At 44.1% G+C, this 19,484-nt stretch overlaps 1 protein-coding gene across 1 annotated transcript in view; it reads right to left on the reverse strand.

Annotated features, from left to right (window-relative positions):
* The window catches only part of GAB2 (GRB2 associated binding protein 2), a 175,623-nt gene that overhangs the window by 19,120 nt on the left and 137,019 nt on the right, over nt 1-19,484 (reverse strand). Inside the window, exon 3 of the mRNA XM_090265744.1 lies at nt 2,841-3,081. Coding sequence (XP_090121870.1) covers nt 2,841-3,081 — 241 coding nt within the window. The remainder of the gene's footprint in view (nt 1-2,840; nt 3,082-19,484) is intronic.

Here is a 19,484-nt window from a genome sequence, read left to right on the forward strand (position 1 = left end):
AACTGGAACTCCTAAGTTTTTTTCAGAGTTTCTATCTCTCTTGTAAATGTAACAATCTCTTTACTCGTTATCAATCCCCACCCTATAGATTAAAGCAATAAACACAATAATTTAAAGTCTTTGTATGTTAGCTCCAAAATTTAGGTTTACTTTGGTTTGTTTCTACGAACTGAGTTCTCTCAATTATGGGTTAACTTTTACAGTTTCTTCATGTATCTAACAATTTCTCATTGTACACTAAAAATTTGGGTGATACGTGTCTAGGAATTTCCTTCATAGGAAAAACCATGAAAGTTGGACCCAGTGTGGGTTTCCTTGTTAAAGAGTCAAACCTTCTTCAGTTTCTGCCTGCTTTTTGATTGCTATTAAGTGCCTTCAAACAGTTTTGTGTGTCTGTGTGTTCTGTCCAGAGTTTATAACTGCTACAGTATGTTTAGTATCAGGCAAGCTACTCCACTACTACCAGAAACGATATAGCCTTTCTGGATGGAAGAACGCCTCTTTTCCTTCCCTCTTGCCCTCTTGGAATTCTGCAAAAAACGTTTGAACTTATTTTTTCCAAATTCTCCCTGAGATCCGGCTCATTACTCTCTCTTGTTCCAACACCCACACAAGTGAAAACAAAGACAGAAAAAGCCATTTGGTCAAGGCCCCACCACAGTAAAGGTGCCTCCCCAACTGTGAATAAGTTCTATCACCTTTACTATGTTTTCTCCATAACACGGATTGTTCAGATATTTATTATGTGCCTACTAGGTGCCCTGGGTCTTCAAAGAACAGTAACATATTAATATTAAAATCCATAATATGAGGCAGAAAGTCCCAAGTGCTGTGAGAGAGATAATAAAAAACTGCTATGAGAATTCAGAGGAGAAATGAATTCCAGTGAGGAAGATTAAGAGAGGTTTAGCAGAAGAGGTGGGGGTGCAGAGAGTGGGCCCTAAATGCTAATTCAGACAGAGACATTTATATATTTGTTCTCTGTTGCTTTAGTGGTATCACGGGACAGGAGGTGGTGGCAACTGTTGATATTACATAAGACCTTCTACTTAAAGTGTGAACTGCAGACCATCTGAACGGCATCATATGCAGCTTAGCAGAAAGGCAGGATCTCAGGATCCAGCCCAGGCCTACTCAGCCAGAATCAGCATTTCAACAAGATCCTTGAATACTTCATGTGCACATTAAGGGCTGAGAGGCATTCATATGAAAGCACTGTATCTTTCAGTAGAACTATGACTGTAAGGACTCTTGCACATTCTCTGCTCCCAGGAAACCATCCCAACAGTAGTAGGGGATGCGGCACAGGAGAACAGCAGGTACCATGTACTGAGCATCTATCTACTCCTGGGTACTTTATGTATGTTTTGTCATTTTACATTCATTAGTGAGCCTTTGAATGAGTTATTGCCATTCAGCAGATAAGGAAATACAAGGTCAAGAAAGTTAAGTAAGTGGCCCAAGGTCACAAGGACAGTGGCAGAACCCGAATTTGAATCCCTATCTGACTGACTCCAAAGCCTGCGATCTGCTTTTCATTACAGCGCACTGCCCATCTCTGGTCTGTGATTCAGGAGGAATCAGGTGTTGTTTACAGTTTCACCTCTAACCAATTCAGTGACCTTGGTTGATTCATTCTACCTTTTTAGAACTCAGCTCTTCCTGTGTAAGCTGATGGAGACTGAACCTGGGAAAATTCACAAACAAATGAATCAAATGGTATTGGAGGTATCACTAAATCTGAGTGTTGGGAGCCTCTGCTGGGTGATGGTAAAGTACTCAGAAAACTGGAACCAACATAGCACAGTGTAGAGAATAAAAGATTACAGGACCAGATATGAGAAGACCTGGGTTCCAGCCCTACCTCTGTCCTTCATTAGTTGTAAGCCTATGTTTCTTCATCTATGAAATGGAGAGAAATGATCTGTACTGGCTATCTCTCAGTGTGCCTCACTGGTCCAAGTGAGATTATGCCCGAAAATAGTCTGTGAAGTGATATATTAATTAATATAGCTAGTCCTCTGATGGTCTTAATTTTCATAACAAATTAGATATTCATAAATAAATTAATTAAGGAACATGATTTGTAATCTGTTGGCCATGGTAGCCATTGGGAACTAGCTCTGACAAAGCCCATCGGCTCTGTGCTTTTGCTTATCCTAACTGTGGAAATAAAAGGTAATAAAAATATGCACAGACTCTGCACCTGTGAGAGAGTTGGCAGTATTAGGAAAACAAAGGCCATTATTCCAGAGCAGGGAGTCCTTGCTGTAGAGTTTCCTGTGATGATGAAGTTTCATATCTGTATTATCCAGCATGGTAGCCACATGGGGCCACTGAGCACTTGAAATTTGGCTAGTGCATCTAAGGAACTTAATTTTAAATTTTATCCAGTTTTAATTAAGTAGATGTAATTAGCCACATGTGGACACTGGCTACCATACAGAACAGTGCAGCTCTACAAAGAAAGTGAAATATGGATTTGTTCAATCATGTTAAGGCTTTATAGCTATTTACTTAAGGCCAATAAGTAAACTGACTTGCTTTTTTCAATTCTGAAAGTCTAGCCCTAAATGACTTTTTTCCTCAAATGCAATAAAAAAAATTTATAGCATGGCTTTTGACAATGGGAGAGTTCTCTACAATCCAGTGATCACTGTATAGCAACATAGATGATACCAATAAAATGAGATGGTTTCCTAAGCGAAAAAGTGTCTTGTTTTATAAGTAGATATTTTATCACCTGGAAAGCTATAATATTGTACTCCCCTGTCCTTCAAAATGAAAGAACAGAGACTGAGAAGCACCAGGCCACCTGAGCGCCCACCGCCCTCTCCTACCTGGCGTTTTCTGCCCTCCGGCTTATGCACTGGTGCAAGTAGACATACTCCTGCGGCGCACTGGTGGACAAGGCGGGCTGCATGTGGTTTGACCCGGGGGGCTCGAATGTGAACAAGGTGGGCTGGCTGGAGTGCGATGGGGCTGAGGACTTCCGTTCTCGGAGAAGGTGCTGGTTGGAGCTGCTGAGCTCGGCTGGAGAGGAGCGGGGACCGTGACCGGCTGAGATGTTTCTCAGGGAGTCTGTGAAAAGGAGAAAGGACTCTGTGAGTGAACACGGAAAGAAAGGTGTCCTTTTTCCAAAGTGGGTTGTCAGAGGAAGAAGAACTATCAGGGGCAGAAGCGAAGGTCCAGCAGCAGCATTTTCTCCCTCCCACATATCTGCTGCTCCCCCCCCCCCCGTCGCCCCCCTGCAGGCAGGGCTTAGGCCTGCTGGTCCCCTGGGTTGCGAAGGAGATGCTCTGTACCTTTGCACGGCTCCTGGCGGTGCTCGGAAGGCACTCCCTATCACAGCTGGGGCAGCACTGCCCCCCTTCCAGAAGCTATGGTTCCCCATAGCCCAGAGTATGACCCTGGCTCTCTGGAGCAGTGAGTACCATGGCCTTCCTCCTCTTTGGTGGCTTCTGCTGTCATCACCTCCCTCACAGCTATGGCTGCTTTGTTAAATGAAGCTTTGCTTCTTGAAGACTCATTGAGACCCTGGACTGTGATTTACTACATTAATGATAGAAGCGCAAATGCATTTGGAGCTGTCCCTGAAGACCGGTCCCCAGCTCCTCCAGCCTGACCTTCCCTGTCCTCTGAGGATGGCAATGCCTGGCATTCCCAAAATTTTGTACCTACCACTCCCTGTTGTTCTTTTTTTCTCTTAACTCTTATTTTAAAATCTCATCTGTTGTGTTAGAAAGGAAGTGAGGTATTAAAGACATAATAGCTTGGAGTGCTATACCCCAAGCCAAAGGTATTCATCTGGCTGGCTCTCTAAGCTTGGCTTAAATTCTAAGCATAACATCCAAGGCCCTTCACAGTCTGACTTATTTCCTGCATCTTTCTTCCCATACTCAAGGCATATGGAAGCTTCATCAGTCCCCGAACATACCAGCACCTTTTATGATTTTTCGTTCTGGCTTGTGCTGTTCCTTCCACCTGGCTTTCACGTCTATTCTCCTGGCACACAGATGACCCAACGTGGATAACACATTCTCTCTGAAACCTTCCTGCACTTGGTCATTCATTCATTGTTCGGGGTGCCAAGAGCACTTGGCCCATGCTCTGTTATATCCTTGCCTAGCCCATGGGTTTCTAAGAACAGAGACTGATGTCGTTACAGTCTCAGCATTTACCTAATAAAGGCTGGGTACACATAAAGTTCTCAGCCTGTGTGTGCAGAATAGGCAGATGTAGTCATTCAGCATATAATAATTCTAACAGTGAAGTTTCTTGTGCAAAAGAAATAAAGGTTTATAAGATGTGATTTCTGGTGACATGATGCTAATAGGGGATAATATTTTAGTGGTCTTGATAGTGGCTTTCTAGGGTTAGTCAGGTCATTTCAGAGAGGATATAGTTCTGCTCCCACTGCCTGGTGTCTGACCCACCTCAGTCTGTATCCTTCTCAGGGCCCTCGGCAGTATCACCAGCTCATTGAAGCTTCACTGCCTTAATTACTCTCCAGTCGTTTCAGATGCTAGGCAGGACAACTCTGCCAGTGTACAACAGAAAAAGCCACAGGCCTTTGGGGAAAAACCGTTCCATTGACAGCTGTATTGACCTCTAAAATGAATTCCCGTTACAGGTCTCGTACTGAACTGGACATGTGTTAACAGAATCAATGGCTTCATGACTCCATTAGATTTGCAAGATGAACTCTCTAATGGCAGAGGAGAGAGCGTGTATGCTAGGGGATGGAGTAGCCATGGCACTAGGGATGAACCCCAGCTGCCGTCTGAGAAGACGCAGGGGAGGGGCAAAGAGAAAACCTCTGGTGCAATTCACAGTTGCTGTGGTCTTTTTGAACTCCTCTTCCTCAGCCCACCTCTTCAGTGAATCTCTTCTGTCTTCAGGACTCTGCCCTCAGGCCCTGCTATATAGCTTCACTCGCATTCAGGAGGATCTCCTGGGGTATCCTGTCCGCTTTTTCAGCTTCAGTTACCACTGCCGTGATGACTACACTCAAGTCCTGGCCTCTGGTTCAGGCCTCTCCTGGGCTCCATGCCATGTGTCCGCCCCTCGGCTGGGCGTCTCCATTCACATGTCCCATAAGCAGGTCAAGCTCCACAATCTAAGCTGGACTCCTCAACCTCGTCCTGTGTTCTCCGTCTCAGCGGAGCACATCAACATCACCACCCAATCGGCTCTCTGAGCCCGAAACCTAGACATTATCTGCGACTCTTCCCTGGTTCTCAACAACCACATCGTGGCGTTGTGTCTGCCCTGCTTGAAGTTCTTCAGTGGATCCGTGATCCTCAAGATGACTTACAAAGCTCTCAGTCTTTTTAAAACCACTTTCCTGTTTATTTCTCCAACCTTGTTTCTCACCAGTACTTCCTTGTATTTCAAAGAGAATGTCAGGAAAATACCAACCTCTCCCTTATCACTTCAAATGGCGTGATTAGGCTGCAAACTCTGTAAGGGCAGAGAGTCTGTCTCTTTTGTGACACTTTATCTCCAGCATCAGTCCCAGCATGTGACACAGCTCTGTCACTGTGCTGGTTAAATAAATGCAGTCCATAGCATAAGTCATATTCCCTCAGTAACAGTCATCGACTCCTCATTGTCCAGGTTCCCCAGCATGACAAGAAAGGCCATTTTGTCACAACCTACTTATCCTGCCTTGTCACCCAATACATTCCCCACACTGCCCATATTGCATGCTTGGGCTGTGGGTCTGTGTAAAAGAGGAGTGACCTGTCCTCACCTCTGGGGCTCTCCGCCTCCAGCTCAGGCTGTGGAACCAAATCTGTGACTCAGTCTGTTTACCTGCAGACTAGAGGAGTCACTTCACCTCTCTGAGTCTTGGTTTTCTTATTTATAAATTGACATCAGGTGGTTATAAGGGTGAAATGCATTAAGGGTCTGGAAAACCCTGCAGGGGTTGTAAGCACTCACAACACGTTCTAGTCCCTTCTGTATCCTTGGTAGCTAGAACAGTCCCAGCACAGAGTGGGTATTGAATACATATCTGTTGAATAAATTTAAAAAATTTTCCCTGGCAGAAAACCCCAGACATGCCTGTTTCCTGTGGTCAAAATCAGAGAAGTTTTTAAAAGTCTGTTAACAAGATGAAGTAGGGCTTAGGGTCAGCTGGGCCACGGACACTTGGAGTTCCATTCTGCCAGCGTGAAGCAACGTCTGTGAAGCCCGTCCGCTCCAGCATGGCTTGAAGCCCCAGAAAAGTTCTTTCAAAACTGTTTTGGCACTACGCTTCGCCAAAATTCCACTTCTGTTTGCACCTCTAAAAGATGTCAACCTGAATTTATGTGATTATTCCTTGGTGCCTATACTGGGTTGCCCCTCCAAAATTCCTGTCTACCTGGAATCTCAGAATGTGACCTTATTTGAAAATGGGGTGTTCAGGATGTGATTAGTTAAGATGAGATCATACTAGATTAGGGTGGGCCCTAATCCAATGACTAGTGTCCTTATAAGAAGAGAAAACAAAAAACAAAAACAAAACAGAGAGAACACGATGTAATGACAGAGGTTGAGACTAGATATATAAAATGGCAATATAGCCATACAACGAAGTATTATTTAGCCATAGAAATGAATGGAATACCAATACATGCTGCAACATGGATGAATCTTCAAAACACTATGCTAAGTGAGAGAAACCAGTGATAAAAGACTACAGGTTGTATGGTTTTATTTACATGTTATATCCAGACTAGGCAAATCCACAAAGATAAAAAGTAGACCAGTGGTTGCCTGGAGGGTGGAAATGGATAGTGACCGCTAATGAGTACAGTCTTTTTGGGGTGATGAAAATGTTCTAAAATTAGATTGTGCTAGTAGTGTCTGCATTCCCTGGGAATATACTAAAAACACTGACTTGTATACTTTTAAGTGGGTGATACATGATGTGTGAATTTAGAAAACACACACACACGCATAAGCCCTTTGCAAAGGATGAAGTGTTAAGTATATGCAAGAGATTAACAGTAATCTAATTAAAGACATCTGACCTTTAGTTTTTATTTCTTTTTTGAAGAGAATACTGAACACTTAGTAAATACCAAGTCCTTACTAAAAGTACATTGAGAAAGAGACATTCTCCCTTTCCTACCTTCATTCTCTATACCTCCTCCAAACCCACTGTTCAGGGCTTCACCCCATAGTCACAGCAAGACAATGAGAATTTCAGCAAAACAAAACAGCAAGAATACATGGTTTGGGGTGAAAAGACCCAAGCAGTCTGAAATTCTACCTCTCAGTCATTGGACCTCATGCACGTGATAGGAGTCAGGAGAGGGGATTCAGCTCCAGCTCTGTCACTCACTAGCTGTGAGATGGTGGACAGGTCTCTTTCCCAGCTTTGGTTCCACACTCTCAGGTTGGGAGGGTAAGCCCTGGCCTGCTTAGGCTGTCCTAAAAGATGAATGATGTAAGGGGGTTCACTTGCATAAATGGCTCAGAGGATTTGTCTTTATTGTGTGGGTACCTCTTGAGGGAAGGAAAGGATAGTACAGATAGAGGAAAACATGAAATGATGCATGCCTGGGCTGGCTTTGGTATGTGGCTGTAATGTGTCTTAGGTCACTGGGAAGGTCAGTTACGGAGCAAGAAGAAAATGGATGTTTCCAGACTTCTGGGCTTGGCTTCTAACTCCAAGTCTAGACTAAAGATAATGCCAGAAAATGCCTGAGTCAATTTGTTTTCTTTTAAACAGGGTTTTGTTTTTCCTCTTCTTCCTGGCTTCTTTTTAGGGCCTTACAGAATCACTCCCCTTCCTTTCCACAATCACCCTTGGGAAGCCTGCCCAACATACAAACACTCCTCCTACCGTCTTGCAAAACTCTAGAACAGGAAAGCTCTGAGGGATTTCAGTAGAGGAGGCAGCCCAGCCCAGCCCAGCCCAGCCCAGCCATCAACAGGCTAGTGATAACAGGAGCAGGAAAGGGGCGGGTGGCAAGACTTTCTGGAAAAGATGACTGGCCAAATAATGACTGGTTCCCTTATCTCAATGCCCTTTTTATCGTTATCCTTTCCCCCCCAAATCCCCACCCCAAGTCCCAGTGTGTCTCAGAACCCATAAAGTGGTGGATGAAAGCACATGCTGGAGCCAGGATAGATTCAAAGCCTGGCTCTGCTCCCTCTTACCTCTGTGGCCTGGGACAGATTACATAAACCTCTTTGAACCTCACTTGTTCCACAGAGAGAATACATATTGGCAGGGCTGGTGCAAGGTCTGGAGATCGTTCATGCAAAGTCTTAAGCATAGTACCCCACCATTTTTACTGCTTCTATTCCTGGAGTATACATGGAACTGGTTGAGACCTTGAAATTGGCCAAGAGGAACAGAGTTTCTTTCTATGCTGGAGTGGATGCTTGGAAGGTAATTGTTGTCACTGTTTTAGTCACAGCTATACCTTGTGTAGGTGTTACACAAAGAACGAGTGAGACCAAAAAGGACAATATTGACTATAATTATCACAGCTGCAATTTACTAAGCACCCACTACGTATCTCTAGTCTACCCTATGAGCACTAAACATTATCACCGAAAAAGGAAATTGAAGCTCAGAGATGTTAAATGACCTCTGAGGTCACACAGCTAGAAAATGGCAGTGTGGCAGTAGATCTGAAAGAGATCTCACAACCTTTGAAGCCAACTTTTTCCACCTGTGTAGAGAAAAGAGTTCCCACGAGATCCCTATGAGGGATGGTATTGGCCTTCTGGGAGGCAGAATCATATAACAGAATGAGGTTAGGGTCTAGGCATAGCTCTGCTGTCAGCTGGCTGAGTGACCCGGAATACTATTTCATCTTCATGGGCCTCTATTTTCTCTATCTATAAAAGGAAGAACTTGTATTAGGTCAGGGATACATGTCAAAGTCATCTTTGGGAAATTTAAAAGAGACGCTCCACATAAGACCTAATGAGTCATGTTTACACAGAGATTTAGATTAAGATCCACTGGTTTAGTATTTAACAATCTCTGATTCTTCAATCCAAGGCAGAGGTAGAAGGGTTAGGGTCAACTGAAATATCAAGGGCAAAACGAGCTCTGAAAGCCAAATGAAAGAACAGATTCTTCCAAAAAATTTTCTCTGTATCATCAAAATTTTAAATTGGAAACCATCCATGTTCTCATTGGCCCTTTATAGCCAAGTCCAAAGGAACAACGTGTAACAGAAAGAAACCGTGAGGTAGATTCAGAAACGTGGAGCCCAGATTCTAAAACTATTTACCACACGGCCTTGGGAAAAACTTTTAATCCCTTTGTAACTCATTTCTATGCTGTAAAATGACAAAGAGAACACCCACCTCACAGGGTTCTTTTGAGCTGATGAGATGAAATACAGATAAATCGTAATTATGAAATGCCCAATAAATGGTTGTTGGCTTGGCACTTGTTCATTCCATGGTTTATTTCTAGAAGTTCAATGGTGTAAAATTCTAAGAGTTCTAATGGGGCAAAGATGACTGATGAAATAATATTTTAAACAGTATAGGTACAGGGTTCTGTGGGGTGAGTGCTTCCTGTAGAAAGCTAATTGAAAAACAAGGATCAGATGGGTGGAGCACTCTAAAAGCAAAAACAAGCAGACAGGGACTGAGGGCAAGATTGTATCAATAGCTCCAGGTCATTTTAACTCATAGTCACAAGCCGGAAAGTATTTAAGAAGGAAAAATGCCCCCAAATCCTCTGGCACACATCATCTTTACAGGAGTTATTCATACATTTAAGGCCAAACACAAAATGGCCTCACTTTACACAATAAGTCACATAATATGGCAATTGGAAAAGCCTCCCACCCCCAAGTCTAATCGCTCATTTATCACTGCTGCTCTCCTCAGCCCCCCTCCCAATTCTCATTTACAGTTGGAGAAACTGTGGCCCAGAAAGGTGAGGCTACTTGTCCAAGGCCACACTGTGCAGTGGGTCAGACGTGAACCCTGGAATTCGAATTCAGATTGATCTAGTCTGAGGGTCCTTCTACTCTACCAAAAGAAAGATGTATCGATGTGAGTGAAGATGTATTTTCCATAACGCATGGTGGGGGGCAGTCAAGTCAGGAGATCTGATCCCCAGGACACTGGCTGACAGGGCTGTTATCTTGTTATGAGTTTACAATGTTACTTACATTGCATGGCAAATAAACATTTGCTGGATCAAACTACTAAAGAATAGTATAAATAATTTCCCAAGTTCAAAAATGTAGGTCTCCTAGTGTTTATAAAAACTATAAAGCAGAGGAAGAAAAAAGGGGAGGCAGAGACAGGCAGTAACATGAAACCCTAGGGGACCGGTCAGGAACTATGCTTCCCCACCCCCTTCAGAGGACAGATCTGAGTATCAGCACCATCCCAGAGCTCTGGAAGCCAGGTCAGGACACCCTGACCTTGGCGCATATGATCGCTCAGTATACTTTAGCAGAAATCGATTCTGTAAAGGGCACAGGGGAAAGAGAGTGAGTGGATGTAGCTTCAAGGCACATCCCAGTCCTGGTCACACACTGTTACAGAACTCTTTATTACCCCAGAGCATCTCACTTTAGAGATGGGAAACTGAGGTCCTGGGCCGATGGTGCCACGTGTTCCGTAAGGTCTCTAGGTAGAACGAAGCGTGCCTTCCTCTTAACCTTCTCTAGTACTTCATTTTGCTGTTTATTTAGTGTTGAGAAGTCACAGATCTGTCATGCAAATCTAGACTGTGAGCTGTAAGAAGTCAGGATCTGGCCCAACTCTGTTCTCTGACGGGGTGTAGCACAATGCTCTGTGCCTAGTAAACGTCCACATTGAAACAAGAAGGTGTTCAAAAAACACACCATGGCAGTAAGTTTTGCTAGAATCCTTCATCCTCAGGTTGGAAGAATGAATGAATAGCTTCAGAAGCCAAATGTAAACTGTTCTTTAGGGTGGAAGGACCTGTCGTCACTTGTGAGGTTTGTCTGGGCCACGTGCATTTCTGTTTTTGGACAGCCAGTCTATATTTAGCCATGTGTGGTCCTGTCCATTTGAGAGAGATCAGCTTACAGCTTTGTTCTCACTTACCCACCACACCTAAGGCATACCTCACTTGTGACAGACCTTACTCCTGTTCCTTTGAGGGGGACTGGTTTGGCTGGGTGGCCCCTCTCAAAGAGTTAATTTATATTTGGAATGAAGCACTCTTGTCATTCGGGCCATGAGCACTGATTGTGGGCACTCTGTGAGGAGCTGCGGGCCCATCAAAACAGGGTGGATCTTGTCCTCGCTCTATGAGCTTACATTGCAGTTGGAAAGAGCAAATTTATGTTCAGGGAGCACTTCTCCGGTCCCCTAGGAACCTGGGACCCATTAGTATTTCCATAGGAATCAGTCCATCTAGTCGGCACCATAAACTCACATGTAAATGATGCATTTGACCCTTGTGACCTTTCCACAAAAATATACCACTATATATTTTAAGCTAATCAACTTTAAGAGGTAAGCATCTTCCTCCTTTCACAGTGACTCACTGAGCGATAACTGGCAATGGCTGTGAAACACAAGTGTCAGACTTACAATGGTGGGAGCTTATCAAGAATCGTTAGCTGTGGCGATAAACACAAGAGCAATGCCTGAAACTGCTCTAGTCTGGAAGGTGAGGCTGGGGTCCTGAGCACTCCAGCCTGCCTAGGGAATTGCGAGGTCCGCAGCATTACTGGAAGCAGAACTTTGGCTTCAGGAGAGGCAGTGTGGTACAGGGGAAGGAAGATCAACTTGGCGATTTGAATCTCAGTTTACTAGCTGTGGAACCTAGGGATGGTATCTAAATCTAAGAGACCTAATGTGTAGAATTTGTACAATAGCTATGTGTGGGGTTGTCCTATAGAGTAAAGAAATGCTGTAGGCCCTGCATGTTAGTGCTCCAGACGTGGAAGTCCTCTCTCAGCTCTCCAATGTGGGAGGTGACCTGGCGTGAGAGATCTTTGACTCTGGGTTCACACACTCCCAGGGTTTGACCAGAGCCAGGACAGGCCTCAGAGGGTGCAAGTGGACCCAACAGGCCTTAGTGCCGTGAGGAGAGGACTGCAGGGGAAGAGAGCCTGGCAGGACCCAACTTTCTAATTTGCTTTGGTGTCAATTAAAAAAGAAAAGAAAGTCTACTGGATTTATAACAGAGCTTGGACTGAATCTATAGATCAATCTGGGAAAACTGACACACTAACATTGAATGTTCTACTTCACAACATGATATATTCCCTCCATTTTACTGGGTCTTCATCAATTTTCCCCAGCAATGTTTGTCATCCTTAGTACAGAAATTTTGCATAGTAGTTTTTGGTTAAACTGATTCCTAAGTATTTTATTTTTTGGTGCTATTGTAAAAGAAATTTAAAAAATTATTTTTCAATTGTAGGATGCTCTCAACAACTTTGGCATTTATAATAGCCCCCCAAAATTGTCAAAGCAGTGATCTTTGCAAATTCATTTACTATATGAAGAGACAAAGACTCACATGAAATAACTTAATGTTACAGAACTCTTACGAAAAGTCCAAACCAGGATTCAGACTCAAGCATTTTTCATACAAAGCTGAGGGCCCATTCCATTACAGTATTCCCTCACTTATCGTGGGTATTACGTTCTAGACCCCCCCACGAAGTAGGAATATTATATGTAGCTCTATGTGGGGTGAATGAGAAGTATATACTTGTACGTTACAAGAGATACACAAGTATCCAGTGGAATTTAAAAAGAAAATCACTTCAATATGACTGAGAAAGACACCAAGACCCAGAGAGGTCTTTCCTGATCACCCAACTTAAATGGTTTTCTAGTTATTCCTTATCCCATTACCTTATTTTCATGAAAGCATTTATTGTTACCATTTAAACATTTTGTTTTGATCCATCCCTTTCCACTAAATTATAATCTCCTTTAAGAGTCTGAACTGCACATGTCCCATTCCTCACTGATGCTTCTGTGTGGTGGCCATAAAAATATGTCTCTCAGATTTTTCCTGATGCGGGCAGCCAGATGGACTGACAGCCCTGGCTGCTGCCTGCTCAATGACAGGAGCTGTTCTCATCCAGTGACAAGGAATGGCAGGAGCTAACACAGGCCTGTTCTGGTGAGACACAGGACTCCTTTAATAGGAGCCCTGGGGCTCGAGAACTTCCACTGACCTGGCTGAAACTGCCTTTTGATCCTCCTTCTGCCTTCTCTCCTTTACAGGTGTCAGACCTGTGTTCCATGAAGGTTTTCCCACTTTTTCTTAATAAATCACCAGCACATCTAAACTCCTCCTGACAGCTGGTTCTCAGAGAACCTGAACTAATATAGTTCTAAAACAGTACTTGATGAACAAAGGGTTAGCCCAGGTTCATACTGTAGGTAAACCGCAGCCCTGGAATCAGAACCCAGGTCTCTGCTCCCTCAGTCCAAAGACTTTCCCTCTCAGATCACCAGTCATCTGAGAAATATGTTCTTGGTACCTTTGTCCAGAGGGCCACTGCTCTGATAAATTTGAGGGGAAAATGCCTCTACCAATGGCCAAGCCCCACAGCTGGCCTCCCAGCTCTGTTTTTAATTATGTGGACTCCAGTGGGCGTGAAAACATCTGTCCTAGATTCAGAGAAAACTGAAGCTGTGGCTGAGGTCAACAGGGAAGAGCAGGCTTAGGCTGAAATTAAAGGCAGCGAGAGCTCTGTGGGATGCTCTCTTAAAGAGATGTAGGGAGAGCAGCCATGCTGGCAAAGCCAGAGAAGGTCGTCGCAAAAGAGCAGAGACAGCAGTGAGTCTTTCCCAGGTCTCTGTGCAAATGGGAGCTCCCGTACAGGTACTGTGACAGCCTGAGGCAAGGACCTATGCCTAGAATTTCAGGGGATGGTGTAAGAGCTAAAAGCATGGAGTCTGGAGCCAGACTGTCTAGGTTTGAATCCCAGATCCTTTACTTACTAGTTGTATGAACTAAGGAAAGTTATTGAATCTCTTTGTACTTCAGTTTCCTCATCTATAAAATGGGAATAATAATAAGATCTACCTCACTGGATTGAGTTAAGATCTGAGGAATACTTAGAACACTGCCTCATACACAGTTAGCTTTGTCCTATATGCTTTAAGTGGATTCTTATCTAATCTTCATAATAATCTTGTGAAGAATGTCTTGTTTCTATTTTACTGATGCAGAAATTGAAGCTCAGAAAAGAAAATTAACTTATCCAAGACCATGTTTAGATTGAACTCATCAATGCTGTGGGTTCATGTATTTATAGAATTCCAAGACTTGTGCTCTTTGTACTAAATAAACCTTTTAAACTAGTATATATATAAAAGCACCCCATAAACCATATTATACAAATACAAGATGGTATCATCATCAATATCATCTGGAACACTAGCTAAAAGTCAAAAAACCTGGGATTCAATTCTATCCTTGCCAGTCAGCTGTATGATCTTGAGCAAATTAGCTATCCTCTCTTTACCTCCAGATATGCCATCCTTTAAAGATTTTTGAAATAAACACTCTTCAAGGGCCCTTCAAGATTTAATATCCTAGAATTTCCTCATGCTATGAAATCTACTCTCTTCTCTGTCTTAACTCTTTGGCTGGTATGATTCTCCAGACGTGAAGAGTTTTGTTCACGGATCTCATCCACTAAAAGGTGAGAAGGGGAAAAAGCGAACAACAAATGATAGATATGTGAAGTTTAGGTTAGTGTCATACCCTGTCTCTTCAGCCTAGTTAGCACATCATCCATTTTGAGTGGTTTCTTTTTTTGTTTGTTTTTCATGGTACTTTATACCTCTGTCTCAACATACAGAAGCTTAGACCCTATGTTGTGTGAATAAGGTTAGAATATTTTTGAAGCTTCTTTTCCCCTTCCTCGAAAGTGAATACCTTAAACCAACACTATTTCGGAAAAAAGTTGGAATTCTTTAAATTGTAATTTTTTATAATGATTTCCAAAGTTCAAGCAAACACTGTAGTTACAACATTGAATATTCATTGGGCAGCCATTACGCGTCTCTACTAATGTGTGGCAGAATGGTGAGTCATGTTCTTGCCCTCAAGCCTCCTCCCCTCACCCCAACGCCAATCCCTGTGCTCTAAGCTCCGTGAAGTTTCCAGTCCCCTAGGCCTCTGGGACCTTGACAGGCAGACTACGGAGAGAGCAAGAGAAATCTGAATTTTGAGATAATAACTTGCTTGTGGTAATCATTTCATAATGTGTAATTATATCAAACCATCATTGTACACTTTAAATATATACAGTTTTGTCAATTACACCTCAAGAAAGCTGGGAAAAAATAAATATCTGGTATACACATTTCCATTTTTGTAAAAAGAGAGAGAGAGAGAGAAAGAGAGAGGAAGAGAGAGAGAGAAAGAGAGAAATATGAAGTGACTGAGAAAAATCCTAGGCTGACCAGTTTTACCTTAAGTTGCTCAGAACTTCAATTTCTATCACTGGCCAGAGGGGGCTTGATATTAAAGTTAAATTCAGAGAGTAAAAAATGATATTTCTCTTTTTTATATGATAGCTGTATCCTGTCACAGAGCCAGGAACAGTCAGCTAAAAGCAGGTAAATCTTCGTGAAAACTGAGGGGGCTGGGGCTTAGAACCAGACCCAGAGGAGGCAGGAAGCCACTCAGAAGCACCCCGAGGATAGTCTGGTGGGGAGAACATAAGCGGGGGAACAGGGCAAGGCTCCGAGTTCCCTGGGAGCGGGGCCGTGTGCCCTGCTCTCCTCTGGCACTCGCCCCTGGAACAGGATGGGGCGCAGACAGGTAGCTGGTGTGCTGAATGAGTGAACACAGCAATGGAAACTGGGCATCTCTGAGAAATGTGGGCGGGAGGGTCCACGAGGACGAGGAAGCGTGTTTAGGGAAAGCAGAAACAGATTTTCTTCAGAAATTCAGGCAGAAGTGTGCCACTGGGCTTAAGGGTTTGGGTTGAGACTGTGGTCTCTGAACAGGGCCAGATGAAAGCAGAAGAGGGTCCAGTCCTAGGTGGAATTTGAGACCACAGGCAGGTTAATAGGGAAATGACTCCAGAACAGGAAAAGTAGGTAAAATCCCACGGCTGACCCTAGCTCACGTACAAGGTTAGGGCCAGAACTGAGCAAAAAAGGACAAAGGATCCCAGAGCGCCGACTGTGCTGGGGTACAGGGTGGACTTGAACCTGACTGGAGAATTCAAAGGCCTCTGGCTGTGAGGAGAGAAGCAGAGGCTTGGGACCCGGTGCTGCAGGTACCAGCCTACCCGCTTGCTCGCCGCGGCCCTGACTTCTCCGTTTTAGGGCTGTGTTAAAACACTGTTTGTTTATTTGCTTATGCATTTTTAAAAACTGACACATGGGGCTAACAATTTTAATTATGTCAAATATGGAAGATCTATTGTTTACTATGACTCATTTCACTCACACACGAACACTTTCATGTGAACACATATACAAAGAGAAACTGGATAAAGGGAAGTTTTAAATCTGACTACATTTAGCTTTATGGAAACTACTTCTTCCTCAGGTTTTTCACTTTTGTTGTGGACTGAGGGAGACTTCCGTAGCTCAGCATGGGTCTGTGGGTCCCTGTTTTGAAATATGTGCCACAGACCAGTGTTTTCATGCTGTGTTCCAGCGCCCCCAGGCCACCTGGGAGAGGGGAGTGGCAGGCCACTGTGGCTCTCTTCTCTCCCCTGCAATATGCAAAGCAGCTCCCCTTCACCCATTTTATACATTGTGTTCTATGTAAAATTTGATTAACAACCAATGCAAAAAAAAAAAAAAAAAAAAAAATTGAAAATGACTGTTTTGGTCCCCAAGTTCCTAGTTTACTATTGAAGAAACCGAGGTGTACACACTGAATCACTAACAAAGTTGAAATTAAAAACCAGAACTTTGACTCACAATTCAAATCCTAGAGAGATATGACCATACCCACTAATTCTGTTGAATTTAGGCTCTTAGGTAGGGCTGTATGTGACTGGATGTATAACAGTCAAGATCTTCAGAGGTCCAAGATGATCTTAGCACTAGATTCAAAGTCCTCATTTTATTCCTACCCGAAAATTTAGAGTTACACTGGGCTTTGGAATCTGGTCTGGGACTAGTGCAACAATTATTTTTTACTTTCCTTCACTAGAGATAATCAGAAGTGGTCGAAAACAAAGGGCGTGGGGGCGACTCTCAAGAGATGTTTGGGAGCTATCCAAAGCTGCCGGTGTTGAGGAGCTGGAATGAGATGCTTGCATCTCCAACAGTCTGTGGATTTGGCAGGTAACACTAGACTGAATCTATCCTGGCTGGCTGGGGGTGGTGGTGGTGGTGGGGTGTCTGGTATAAAAGTGAAAGCAGGAAGAAGGATCAAGGCTTAGGACAAAGAGAAGATCAGGTTTCTCTGCGTCTCCTTTTCCTCCTCCAGAGTGTCTGGACTTCCCTGAAGATCAGGGGTGTAGCCTGGTCCAGGAAAATGCATAAGTGTCGGGGGGGTGGATTTTATGGAGTTCATGTCTGAATTCAAAGCTTATTCTCTGGGTGACCAGACCCAGCTGTAGACAAAAAGCAACAACAATAACCAAACAGAAGACTGAGGAGGAAGGCCTGGTATTTCAGGGTTTTTTCAAATAACATCTTAAAAAAAAAAAAAAAAAACGCATGAGGATTTTAGATCTGGCTGGAAACTGGTCTGGATGTTTATTTTCCTCATTGTCTCAGTGGAAAAAAGGGTGGGTGATTCAGACAGCAGCCGCCGCCTCTGGGCTGGGGCCCCGGGTCTGTCTCCACTCTGTTCTTTGCTCCTCAAGGGACCTGTGTCAGACTGGGGAGAAGCTGCATATTACCTCCCACATTGGCTCTAAGCTTCCAGCAAGCATCGCCCAGAGGAGTCAAGAGATCTAAGATCAGTTTTCAAAGAGCAAAGGGTAGGAGAGGAAACAAGAAAGGAAAAGGTCCTCCCCGGGATGAGAAGAGAGAAAGGGCAAGGTCTCCAAGGAAGGTCTCTCACCTCCCCGCGCTCCTCCACGCCCAGCCTGCCCTGGCTCTCCCACTCCCTGCAGCAGGGGAAGGGCCAAGGTCACCAGGAGGCATCTGAGTGGACTGCCTGGCTCCATCACAGCCCTCCCGGCTGCCAGAACTCCAGCTGGAATATAAGGGGCCCTGACCTTTAAGCACAGTCATTCTCTCTGGGGAGGAAGGAGCTGTTTGAAGACCTCCGATAACATTCTCCCACTGGAGACTGAAGACCTCCCCCAAAGCATTCCTATGGATATCACTTGATCCCACGTGGGATCCAGGAATTAAAATAAGTCTGCCGTTGAGTTATTCAGGAGACTCATGGATTTCTAGAAGTTTAAATATTTACAAAATAATTAAGAGGGTTGGGGGACAGCCTCACCAACAATTTTAGGAGAGAAAAGGTGGGGAAGAGATAAAGAACGGTTGGCTGGAACTCTGAAAAGCCTCCATTCCACAGAGTTAGACCTGTGACTGCTGTGAAATCTCGGCCAGGGAGTTGGAGAAGAAGGAAAGAAGCTAAAATAATAGACAGGATACGCAGGAGGCTCTGGTCCTCTTTCAAAATCTTCAAGAGTTACAAACAGAGCTCTGGTGACAGTCCCTGAGCTTTACTTCACAGCAGGTTGTGGGTGTTCTAAGATGGGTCATGTTGTCTTGCTAATATAGCCTTCAGAATTTAATGCTAATGTATTGACAGCACTTTACTTCCTAAATGGTCTGTTCTCAGTGATTTATAAACTTCTTGCTTCTCTTTGCTGGCTAGTTTATGACTTACATGCAGATATGGTAAACAGGTCTGTGAAAAGGAGTTAGGATACAGAGAAAGAGTCAGAGCACAAAGCCAGAGGATGGAGCTACAAGGCTGGGATTCCAGACCAGACAACACAGCTTGCTGGCACTGTCATTTGGTGCCCTTCAGACCTAGCTCCTCACTTGTGCACTAGGAATAATGCTAGCAGACCTGCCCATTGTATTTTGTTTCTTTATACTCAAAGGAGGCTGCCAAAGTGTTTTGCAGACTGTTACGTTCTCTAAAAACACCAGACACTTCAATCATATCCGGTTCACCTTGACCTACTGATGTAAACATCACCATCACCCCAGCCACTCCGTGGCAAAGCGTGCAACAAGCTGCTGCTGCTCACCATGTGCACCTATACACGATCCTATCTTCCTCCCAACAACTCTGGGAGGGAGCATCACTTCCCCTTTGCAGGCAACAAAACTCCAGAGAGATAAAAAGTTCCTTATGCAACAACACAGAGCCACTAAACGGCAGGGCTGGGACTCAAGTGCAGCTAGCCTGCTTCTCGGAGTCTGCGTGAGAGCGGCTGTGCAGGCCCTGGAATAGCAACTGAATAAATGAAGGAGGGAGGGGATGAAAGGGAAGAAGTCCTCAGCTGAGAGGGTTCAAAGGGGTGATGTCTTTCCCAACAGTGGATGACTCCTGAGCCCATGAATAATTCATCGCTGCTCTGTGTTTAGAGCTGGCTCTTTTT

Source organism: Furipterus horrens, unplaced genomic scaffold, assembly GCF_987537825.1.
Source record: "Furipterus horrens unplaced genomic scaffold, mFurHor1.1.pri manual_scaffold_2, whole genome shotgun sequence".
NCBI lineage: Eukaryota > Metazoa > Chordata > Mammalia > Chiroptera > Furipteridae > Furipterus > Furipterus horrens.